Genomic DNA, 12,414 nt, shown 5'->3' on the forward strand with positions numbered 1-12,414 from the left:
TATCTAATAATAATCAAAATCGTAAATATATATTTTGATAGAGGTCCTAAATATTTATGTGGTAGTTTTTTTAATTGAAATAAGCAAATCGATTAAAAAACCAGCCAATGTTATAGCGTAGTGATATTGTAAAACACAAAAACCTGCAGTAAAATTAACAGTGGGGCAGTACGGGCGACACTGCAAGAGCATTAAGCTCGGACATAGAATAGTTATTGCTGCTTCTTTTGCAGACAGTAACACAGTCATTGAAGTTAAAGCCATCAGAAGCCATTTTCTCCCTTCTTCTACAAGAGCTTAAATTTTATCAACATGCGAATCAGTAATATTTATGAGATTCGAAACCGTCCTTCCATTCTTCAAGAGCCTCATAAATATTAAACATTTTAATCGGTAATCATGATTTGATTATCCTTTCCATGACTGGCTGAAAATTGTGTCTTGCGAGTGGAAGGTCACATGAGCATCTGTGCAAATTTGTCTTTCTATGCAGCACAAAACTGCATTTAATATTAATACTAATACCCATTAGGTGGAGGATTAGCTACAGATTAGATCCAAATACATCTTCATATGCAATGAAAAATTGTACTCAGTAAGAAATTGGGTTTTGTATCTTGATTGATAGGTATATATAATAGAAATCAAGTTTCTTCTCGAGTCCGGGGTTGTTTAATCCTCTGCCCAGTAAGGACAAGTCACAAGTTAAAACATGGCAGCAAGTACTGACAATCGCTTCTAATGATAGCATCTGTCTAGTTTTTCTTTAAAAAATTGTAGATCATTCTTCTAGTGGCGTTTGTCAAGCCTGCAAGCTGAAAAGGGCTAGAATATAGTGTATAACGAAGCAATTTTAGCTGCCATGATTGAGCTCTAGTATGAAATTGAAGCATGGCAATACAAGATTATAGGAAAACGCTGGTGATGGTGATGATTCTTGTTCTTTTTTCGCTTCCACAGTCTCAGCAATTGCAATCTTCACAGGGCATACTTCTGCTACGAATTCAGACACTTCTCGAGTTTCCCAAGGTTTTAGATAGCCTTACTAATACCACAGACTTTTGCGCCCTTAAGCCCTCCGCATCCTTAACCATTGTATGCAGTGAAAACACCATAACTGAACTGTCAATCGTTGGTGACAAGCCCTCTTCAGCTTCCTTCAGTGGCGCATTTGCAGTTTCCAAGCAGACATTATCTCGGACATTTTCAGCAGATTCATTTTTCACGACATTCACCAAGCTCTACAGTTTAAAATCCGTGTCGTTGGTGTCATTGGGCATATGGGGTCCTCTATCAAGCAAGCTGGACCGCTTGACCTCTCTGGAGACACTAAATTTAACCTCAAACTTCTTACAAGGAACCATTCCATACCAATTCGGGCAGCTTAGAAATATCAAGTCGCTCGTACTGGACAATAACATGTTGAACGGGAGTGTGCCAGATTGGTTCAGCGCCCTTCCAAGCTTAGAGTTGTTGAGCTTGAAAAATAACAACCTGAGTGGAAATGTGCCACATTCTATCAGCGGCATACAGGAACTCAGAGTTTTATCTCTATCAGGTAATAATCTGTATGGGAACTTGCCTGATTTCAGCACCATGACGGGTTTGCAACTTTTAGATGTGGGAGACAATGCACTGGGACCGGACTTCCCAACGCTTGGAAAAGGATTGATTACGCTTTCCCTGAGGAAAAACAGGTTCAGGTGTCACATACCGTTGTATATTAGGACACTGAATCAATTGAAATACTGCGATCTATCTTTCAATGTTTTAACTGGCTCACCTCCTCCCTTCCTATTTTCTCTGCCATCCATTGTCGTCATAAATTTAGCAGGCAATTCATTAAGGGGGACTATTCCTCGAAACGTGTCTTGCAGTCATACTCTCCGGTTTGTAGACCTTTCTGCAAATCTTTTGACAGGACGGTTACCTTCATGTCTACGGACTATTTCTGATCAAAAAACAGTCAACATTGAAGGAAATTGCTTGATTACCAATATGCAGCCTCAACATAGTTACTCCCATTGTCAAACAATTCCTTTGTCGAAGGAAATACATAGAAACCCGAAGCAGAGAAACGTGATTGTTATTGTGGTGATAGCTGTTGGTGGTGTTACAGCTTTGTTGCTGGTGGTTTTGCTAGTTTGCGTGTTAATTAGATGGATAAGGCACAAGAAAAGATTGAGGAAGCTTCCAGGAAAACTTGTTCCGGAGACTGCTTCAACAGGGATATCCTCAGAACTATTAGTCAATGCAAGTAAGTTCGACTTGATTTTTTTTTGTATTTTGATTGCTACGATAATGACGGCTGCAAATACATTCTTCGCAAGAAACTTTTCGCAGCTTTCTTTATTTTTTCAAATTTATATCCGAATTCGTCTCTCGCCTGATTTTGCATTTCCTAAATGCTTTGATTGATAAAATATTGAATGTTCGTTGCAAGGTTTTAGAGCATTTTATGGAAAATCAAGGTTTTGCTTCCACGTTTTATGTGCAAATTACTATTTGAATCCACCTACAAAAATGGCATTTGTTGTGTTTGTGATCCAGCAATTTCAGAAACTTTTTCTTCCTTAATCCATTATTTGTTCTTTGGGAAAAACTTTTGAATGTAATGTCCGCGGTGTAGCAGTTTACCACAGCCAGCCCAGGTTTGATTCTCAGGGCTGCTTGCGGGCTGGGAATAATTGGAGTGGCAACACACTATGGGTTTGATCCTCCCGGGCGAATGTACAAACATAAGTATATATATGTGTATATGACATCTTGATGTAATATTACAGTTTGAATCCACCCAGTATGATATATATTACTTCAAAAAAGTATTTCATCTTCATCATCGTTGATTATATAGAAGAAGTGAAGGTCATCTATCGTCTTTTGCATCCATTTTTTCCTTTCGAGCCAGTTGCGATCAGCAATTGTTTTCCTCTCTTTGTCTTAAGTATATCAAAATTTTATGAATATTTCATTTTTAGGATTCTTGTTGTAGTTCATTTTTCTGTGAAAAAAGAGTTTTGTTTTGCTGTAGGATACATATGCAAAAACATGTTTCGACATCTGCAGAACATTATAAGTTCTTTCAGTTGGATAACACCATCCCCATTTAATGTAGCAAGACATCTGTTATAATCTGTTCCTAAGTCTACTTGCTTTAGCAGTTGTTTAAATTTCTCTCAGCAGATCAATTAAAATTAAAATTTGGTTCTAGGACTATCCTTTTCTTGCTACCCTGTTTGTATGGCAATTACTTGGTTTGAATGCTGTTCTAGCAAGAAATCTTTCGGGGGGTGAAATGTCTGTTTTGAGGAAAATTCCTGTGCATTTCCAGCTTTGGCATATAGCATTTCACTGATTATGCATTTGTGCATAAGGGTATATATCTCAGGGGATAAAGCTGGGCGCACATGGTCTTCCCCAGTACCGATCTTTTGCTTTAGAGGAGTTGGAAGAAGCAACAAACAACTTTGATGAGGCAGCACTGATTGGAGAAGGCTTCCATGGAAAGGTAATGATCTGACATGTTAAATAATAGCAACACATGGATGTATGCACTTATGCGATTTATTGTTTATAGTTCTTTTTTGGGAAATTAGCTTTGCAAAATTTTATGTTTTGTGAAACACACAGAGATATATATATATGCAACTTCTTTATCAGCTATGAAATTGAATATCAAATGGAGATGTCCCTGACTTCAATAATGGGTAGGCCAGTATGCTGAAAATAGGAAAAATCAACTATATGTTGAGCTGAAAATTTACACTAACAAATAATCACATTGAGAGATCACTGTTTGTGTGCTTGCCATTTAAAATGCAAAAACAGTTTTACTGTTTTATGTATTTCTAACATTGCCATCTTTGATTCTTTGTGTCCATTGTCGGACATCACTCCGAATTTTATGAAATTTCTTTAAAAGTTGCAAAAATTCTTTTGAAATCAATAGTTTATTTTTAACAAAATGTTTAACATAGGCATAGGATTGACTTCAAGCAGTCCAGCAATGAAGTGAAAGAAATATTTGTGTCTCTAAACTTTTTACCCAAATTTATCTAATGTGATGAAGGTGCAAAAGATGTTGGTTCCTGCTTATTGGTTTTGTTCACTGGAGGTGTATTTTGCTGAAATTTTATTTCTTTTTCTGCACATAGGGTGCTCAATATTAAATGTTTAATGTGGTACCCTGCATAATGTGCATATCAGTTGACACTACTTAGAAAATGCTTTGAAAAATGTCTGATATTTAGAAATTAATAAACTATGCAGAACATAAATTTACTCTTCGATATCAAATCCACTCAATAGACACTGATACAAAGGCATGATAATGTACTAAACAGGATAACATACTGTAATAGAATGTAACTTATCTGGATTATTGTATAAATGTAAGTTGTGACTACAAAATAACTTTTCAAAATCATCACTAATAATTTAAAAAAGTAGCTATTTTGTTTATTTTCATGGTACGTAGAGTTATATTCAGGACTTTTGTGTCATTCAAGACGAGCATGGTGATTTGCTCAATGAAACTTGAAACTAGCAGCAGCATTAGCAAGTATCAAATTTGCTTCCTTTACTAGGTTTTATGTTGCATCATCTAAAGTGCTCATCTCTTATTAGATAATACTATTTCGAATATCGGTACACTCATCAGGTATTGGGAAGATAGCTAGGAGGGAAAGCTACTGCTCTCTTATCCCTTTCCAATCTTCAGTGGCACCTCCTTTATTGAGGGTTTATTTACATCTAAGATTATCACCTTCCTTGCAATAGTAACAGAATTATTTGGTAGTTGGACTCTGATACTTTGGGTTTTTTTGGAGAAAAGAGGTGCCCTGCCTCCCCCTGCCACTGTCAGATGACTGCATTGTCAGCACTGCTTATGAGTCTTCTGTTAGGTGATGGTGTTCTCACTGTGGCAATTGGATGGTCCTGTGGAATTTGTGGCCCTGGCTGAAAATCAAGGGTCCTTTGGGTTCTTTGTATCCAGCAACGTTCTCATGATGGGCGAAGAAAAGAGAGGGAACTGTTCCTTCCAGATGTGTATTCTGCCTTTGGGCTGCTGAAACCACACTACATATGTGCTTAAAATACCTTCTCCCCATGGCAATTGGACAGCACTGTGGAACTCTAGTCGAGGTTTCTTTGAACCCTTCTCCCACGCAACCTTCTCATGATAGATAACCTATGAGAAAAAAATAAATTGGTTCTTCCAGATATCTATTCAGCTTTTAGACTGGTGAGACCACACAATACGCTAGCTTAGAATACCCAACAGCGCTTCCTATATGAGCTATCTGGTTTGTGCTTTGGGATTTTCCATTTTAGTGTGGAGTCCATTACATACACCAAATTTTTATGAAGGTTGCCCAATTTTTTTATACAGTTTCCACAACACTAACAGATCGCTTCTAGTTTTATCTTGCAACACATTTGCCAAGAATGAAATAACAGACATGTTGATGTCAGTTTGTACCACTACATAACGTATAGCGATTGAATACTTGACATGTAATGTTGAACACTCAATCCCTCTCTTGAAAAGTCAATACTCATGAAGACATGGGAAAAACTCCAATGTTCCTTACACTTGTGGATACTAACTCAGTTATATCGATGTGATTTGTTGGTAATCACGTAGGCGGCCTTACGTTGTTCATTCAAGGATGACTTGGGTTTTAAGATGATGGTGATGATGATGGGTTTGTAAAATATTTGAGTGCCAGATAATGTTGATGGTGGTGATGGTGGGGGGTGTGTCTACCAATGATGCTTCTTCTAACCTCCTTCCTCAAAGCTCCAAATATTAAACTACTCACTGCTCTACTCCTACTCCTACGAATGGAAAGATTAGCAAATGGATAGGGATCAAATCTGATGAAAGCTAACCAGCAGCTCTACCTCCATAAATGCAATGATTCAAGGGAAAATGACTAGATTACCACACAAGGCTTCCTAACAAGCCGCTAGGATGCTAGTGGCCTAGTTTATAGATCCCTATCGAACATCCACTAATATCACCATGCAACTATCCATCTACTCTTACTCTTACTTAGCAACTCTACTCTTACTCTTACTTAGCAACTTTCTCAAAATGAAATCTACTTTAACAACTTCAAAGGAAATCTAACTTTAACTATTTTGAAGTAGAAACCATGCACTAATACCAAATGTTCTTAATCACCATGCAAGTCACAACAATGATAAAGAGAAGCGATTTTGAAATTATCTTAGCAACAATTTTCTTCAACCCTTTACAAATGAGAGCAAATGGCCTTATATAGAGGCCAAAATTACAACCAACGGTAGAGATTAAGAGGCAAAACCAATGATTCAAATTGGATCCTAGAAACCCTAATTAGGGTTGCCACCCCATCGGCCAATGAGAAGATGCCACCTCATCAATGGACCAATGAAGAAAAGGAAAAGTGGCAACCAATGAGAAGGCACCAAAATGGTAGCCAATCAAAATCAAACACCTATTCTACCCAAGAAGAAGGAGAATTTGCCACTTGGGCTTACATTAGATGATCTTCTAATGTAGTTCTACCCCTTTTTTTCATCTTTTTAGCCAAAGTAATGAACTTGGCTAGCTTGTTGTTGACTTCCTTCATGGGAGGGCAAAGTGTATGTTTCATCTTGAGCTCAATTGAATTCATCATGTTGCTCACTGCTTGTAGTGTTTTCTCATGATCCTTCTCATATTCTTTCACATATCCAATAAAGGCATTGAGGGAGGCAAGGGTGCCCAAATATTTTTTCTTGATAGCAACCTTCCCCAACTCATCCAATCTTGATCCAAATCCTATCTCATTAACGTTCTTCTCTTTGATATCTTCAAAATCAAGCAGAGCCCCAACATCACTCATCATGGTTGAGATGGAAGTGTCAATGCTTGGGCTGTGTTGTGCAATCTCATTCTGTACCTCTTTAAGTATTCTCAATTTGATAGTCAAGGCAACAAACCAAGGCTCCACCGTACTCAATCCTCCTTCATCTACCAACTTGGCTCTTTCCAAATATTTCTCCGGTAGCTCAATGAATGCCTGTAACCTGGGAATGGCCAAGTCCTTGACTAGAAGGAAATCTTTCTACTCCCGTTCAAATGTTTTGAATTTGTCTTTGATAGCCACCAATGACCTAAACCTTCAAATATTTTGAATTTGTCTCTGATAGCCACCAATGACCTAAACAACACGATAAAGAAAGGCAAGAAATTTCGCCCATCTTGGATTGTGTTGTGGATCCAATCCTTGACTTCATGTAACTGGGCCGATATCTCTTTTGTGATGCTCACACTATCTTGAGGAAGGGCTGCCTAATGCAATTGTTGGATAGGCTAGCAATTTTTCCAATATTTGTTCTTTCCAACTTTACAATCTTTTCATTTGCCTTAACCTTTCTCTGATTGAAACCATGCCTTCCTAGATCTCCTCACATTCCATGTCATCCGTGATTCTTCCCAAGTTATGTTCTACTATCTCATATTCCTAAGCTACAGTCTCATCCAATGCCTTGCTAATCGTTGGTATAGCAATCTGAATTTTTCAATGACCATCATTGTCGCTCTTGATTACCTTTGCCACCATTTTTGCAATTTGTTTATGGTTCTCACTATCACCCTTTTCTACTAATCCTTGGATATCTTCAACTGTTTGGGCAATCACTACCTCGCCTCTTGGCATAAGCATTTGCCTTAACCATAGTGGTGCAGTGCATCTCCCCAAATCTGGATTTGGTTCAACTAGCAAAGCATCACATATGGCCTTGGGCGCTTGGCTTATTTCCTCAATATCAATTGACCTATATCCTCTTCTTCACTAGTCACTGTCACATCCTCTCCAAGTTGGTTCTTTGAGAGAGGAGAGTACTCGGTGCTATCACTGTAACCGCTTGATTCTAAATTAGAGCTCACCTCTACCGCGGCCACTTGTCCACCTGTATTATCTTCTTGACTTCTAGCCTCAATTATGCTCTCCCTTGACAGTGTTGCATTCTATTTCTTTGTTGGAGGTTCCTAATGTTCCTTACTTTTCTCAACCTCCAAACTCCTCTTCTTGCTCTTAACTGTTCTTTGTTGTTGGCTACTGTGCAACATCCAGTTTTTCTCGGGTCATAATTAACATTTAACATACTCAAAGAATACAGTTACTACTTCGTTTCATAGGAAGACAGTTATATCATTCATGTTCATGTGAATAAGATTTGCCATTAAAAATTTGTTATACAAAATTTCTTAACTAAAAACTTGAAATACCATCAAATGAAACTACTACAGCAATTAAAACCACATACCTCAGTAAACTGAGATCGAAATCAAAACTACGGATGCCTCTGCAACCACCCAGGTTAGTCCACAATACCAATTTAACAATATTACATGATGACTATCATCTAAAAATCACTATGTCAAAATCAAATGATAATTACAATTAAATACCACTAAATTAATAATTAGGGCATCACATACCATTGTATCAATTAGGGCATCTTTTATTATTGGTTCATTTAGGGCTTTTGATACTGATATTACAAATAGGGCTTCTAATACCACTGATTCAAATAGGGTTTACCATTGATTCAAATTAGGGCTCTCGCTACCATGGATTCAATTAAGGCTTCTGATACCACTGTATCATGTAAGGTTCCAGCTGTCACTCAATCAATTAGGGCTTTAGATTCCTTCCTTCCAACTACTTAAGTGACTCTGCTATATATCTACAAAGAGCCTTGCGTATTTGGATGAATCCGCCAACTTATTTTGAGACCTGCGACAAAATAAAACTCAATTGGTAGCACAGTATATATTCGGGTTGTCTCTGCAAACTACGAGGATGCTAATAGGGAGTTTGAATGCTTAAAGAACATGGAAGCCGAAAGGAGGAAAAGAAAGAAAGAAAGAAAATGAAAGGTTTTAAAAGTTATTATAATTATTAAAATCAAATATGAACAAGCAACGTCAATTAATTATTAAATTATAATGGTGCTAAATCATTTATACATATATGAACATTTATAAATATTAATTAAAATAATATGATGAAAGATATCCTTTGAGATATGTTTATATTTAACCCGATTAATTTAATTAAATTATTAAATAACTCATGCGAGTCCCGCAGATGTATTATGATTCAAATCACTAGGTCCTTTACCCGTCTGCCCAGTGATGGTGATGCCTTGCCTAATTCTTTTTTGACAATGCTTCCACCCCTTCAACATGCTTCCTGCAAGGAAATTCTTCGTAATTAATTTATATTATCATAATAAATTATTTAATCATAATTAATCATAGCGGTTAACCATCTTCTCAATTTCATGAGTTTGTGATTAACGATCAACTAACATGTCATCTTCACTTGAAATCATAACGACTAACTATCTTACCATTTCGCTAGATTATGACAAATTAAACTGCCAATTGACTTCATGCGAACCTCAACGGCTATATTTCAAACTAGGTCAAAAATTGGGATGTAACATATTGCCTCCACCTTTCTGTCCAACTGACTCTACTAGACTTTCCTTTGGTTTCATCTTCTCATAAGTAAGGCGTATCTTCTGACTTTGTAATTGCCTCAACTTCTCATTGTACCACGACTTGGTGTGCATATCAACTGTCCTTGTAATTGCCTCCAAGGAAGGATCCTGATGATCATCCCAATCCATTGGACTCAACTTTGTTCCATCCACTGTATCATAATCTTCTCTTAGCACATTTTCATCATCTTCTAGTTGATTGGGAATATCGAAACCTCTCCATTTGATTGCCCTCATCATGTTCATTGACAATCTTGAGAAAGCTAGCTTTCTCACATGAAAGTGATCCTAGGCATTGGCCCAAAAATCTTCTATAGTAGGAACATGTTTAAATGTATTTCCGCAAGATGCCTTGATAAGACCATTAGAATTGAATCCTTGCCTTGCTCAATACCATCCTAGATGATACCATTCTAATTCTTTCTCCATAGGTGCAAAGGTGACAGGATTGAGGCAACTATCATTGTCAATTGCAAATGAGAAGGTAATCCCTATCTCACCTTTAAGTTTCATTATTTTGTCATAATGCTCAAGTTACCTTAGCCAACTCCATCAAAACTACCTTGTTGGGTGGGTACCTTGGAAGTCTCTTGGGACAAATTGTGCTTCCTACTATAATATATGTGAATTGCGAAAATTGAATGAACCAACTCCCATACTTCTTAACTTTTGCTTCCGCTTCTGATGAGAGCCTCTTAGCAGGTGTCGATTGTAATATCCTTACTGTCTTCATGGCAAAGGCCTCATAAAACATTTTATAATCCTTGGTGTTGTGCAAATGAAGTTGTGGATAGCACTCATGCACTGCACCAAACATTGCCCCGACCCATTGCCAATTACTCCTAAGGCCTTAAGTCCAGTATGTTCATATAGTCTTGCAATCAAATAGAAAAGATAGGACCCCATATAGAATTGCTTTTGATTTTGCATGGTCCTAAGTTGCAATTCTAAATTTTCGCTTATAATCCTAGCCCAATTAAATATTCTCTTTCCATTTTCAATTTCATCAATAAAGAAGTACATCCAATTTTTGAATTGCATATCTTGAGCTAAACCCATGATCCGGCTGAGAAGCACAATGAGATCACCATACTCTGATTTGAAATCCGACTTGGTGAGCTTTGATGACTTGGTAACTCCCTTCTTGCCTTTGTGTAACCAATTTTGCTTTAGATGAATGAAGTAAGCCTTTTGATTATCTTGAAATAACTTGGCCGCTTGATCCATCATTACCATTGTCATGCTTTTATACTGGGGAATATTAAATGCTTCTTCGACCACTTGTCCGCCAATGTTGGCCAACACTCTCTTCCCTTCATAAAAAATGATGGACTTGGTAACAATATCAAATCAAGATGCTTCTCCAACCTTTTTTCTATCGATGGAATCTAGCTTATTTCTGCCTCTCCAAGTCCCATCTCTACACTTATTAATCTCCAACCTTCAACCTAGGGGTGGGACTACCACTTATTTCTGCCTCTTCGTTACCTTAGGATGGACTACACTTTTATCTCCCAACTTCAACCTAGGGTGGTCTAGCTTATTTCTGCCTCGCCAAGTGTCCTATCATGAAATCTACACTTATCTCTCCAAACTTCAACCTATCAATGGAATGATGAAGTGGTGGATGATGAATGCAAGAAGAATATAAGGGAAACAAACCAAGCAAGAACAAGGACTAGAATCTGCTTTTAAATCAATTGTCACCTCTAAAATGAATAGAATTGACCTTAAATCCGCCTTTACCAATAACCGGGCCCTTTTCAAATTCGGATCAGATTTCGAAAATTTCAAGTCTCCTTGCAAATAACGATGCCCTAGCAAAAATCAGAATTTTGACCTCCTTGAAATTGCCCACATTTGCCAAAATCAAACCCTTGGATCACATGGCCTCTCACCAACAAAATCGCCCAAATCTGGAATTTGAAACTGCAACCTTTGGAAAGAAAATCAGACCTCAACAAAATTGTCCAAGTAAGAAAAATTCAGATCTGCCCTCAAAATATTGCGTAAGGGAGAAATTCGCCCAAGATGGAAGAAGAAAAATGCCACCAAGCAAGGAAGAATCTGCCCAAAAAAAATTACTTAAATCTGCAAGCTGCCCTTCTAGAGAAAAATCGCTCAACACATGAGGAGGAAGATGGAATGAGGAGATGAGGGAGGCGGGAGCCCCTCTTATACCAAAATTACCTTGTCCCCCCAAGCCGGCCGACTTGCCCTGGAGAAAAACAAAATTAAATTAGTGCCTTTATTAATGACCCAAATTTAAATGCCATGCTAAAATTACTTAGCTCAATGTGAAATTAGCCCATTTAATTGCCAGTTGTGATAAAAAATTGCAAAAAATAAAATAAGGAAAACTTAGGAGATGCCAAAATTTTCATTTAGCAACATTTTGGCAATTAAAATATTATTAAAATCGGATTTAGCAAGCTAAAATTGATTTTCAATTTTTATTTACCAAATTCCTTTCAACATTTAAAAATCTCCTAAGCAATATTTCAACCAATTTAATGAAATTTTCCAACTTGATCCATTTTCAATTTTGCAATGCAATTATAATTTTTTAACCAAAATAAATCCTTTCCTTGGCATTCAAAATCGATTTTCCAATTTCAATTTCGCTATCAAAATTTACTTTTTCACTGAAAAATTCAAGATTTTCCAAAACAATTAAATCTAAAAGATTTCATTTTGAAAATGCTCAAGTTTATACAATTATATCAAATTTTGAAAATCCATCTAAGTCCAAAAAATTGCAAATTTATCCTGCCGAATATTGTTCTAACCATTGAAAAAAAAATTTTGTTTTTGAAATTTGTTTGTCCTAAGGATAAAATTACATTTTCCAGAAAATCAAGTTTTGCA

At 37.0% G+C, this 12,414-nt stretch overlaps 1 protein-coding gene across 3 annotated transcripts in view; it reads left to right on the forward strand.

Moving 5' to 3' along the window:
• The first annotated feature begins 220 nt into the window (after nt 1-220).
• Nucleotides 221-12,414, forward strand: part of LOC149564004 (putative inactive leucine-rich repeat receptor-like protein kinase At3g03770) — a 35,030-nt gene continuing 22,836 nt past the window's right edge. For 2 of the 3 annotated variants that reach the window (XM_089827091.1, XM_089827092.1), the window contains exons 1-2: nt 221-2,257; nt 3,375-3,508. In XM_089827091.1, the coding sequence (XP_089683217.1) occupies nt 892-2,257; nt 3,375-3,508 (1,500 nt within the window). In that variant the 5' untranslated portion in view covers nt 221-891. The remainder of the gene's footprint in view (nt 2,258-3,374; nt 3,509-12,414) is intronic. The other variant, XM_089827093.1, reaches the window with a different exon arrangement.

The sequence above is a fragment of the Cupressus sempervirens genome, chromosome 4 (genome assembly GCF_028749045.1).
Source record: "Cupressus sempervirens isolate cs-2001-9-10 chromosome 4, ASM2874904v1, whole genome shotgun sequence".
Lineage (NCBI taxonomy): Eukaryota > Viridiplantae > Streptophyta > Pinopsida > Cupressales > Cupressaceae > Cupressus > Cupressus sempervirens.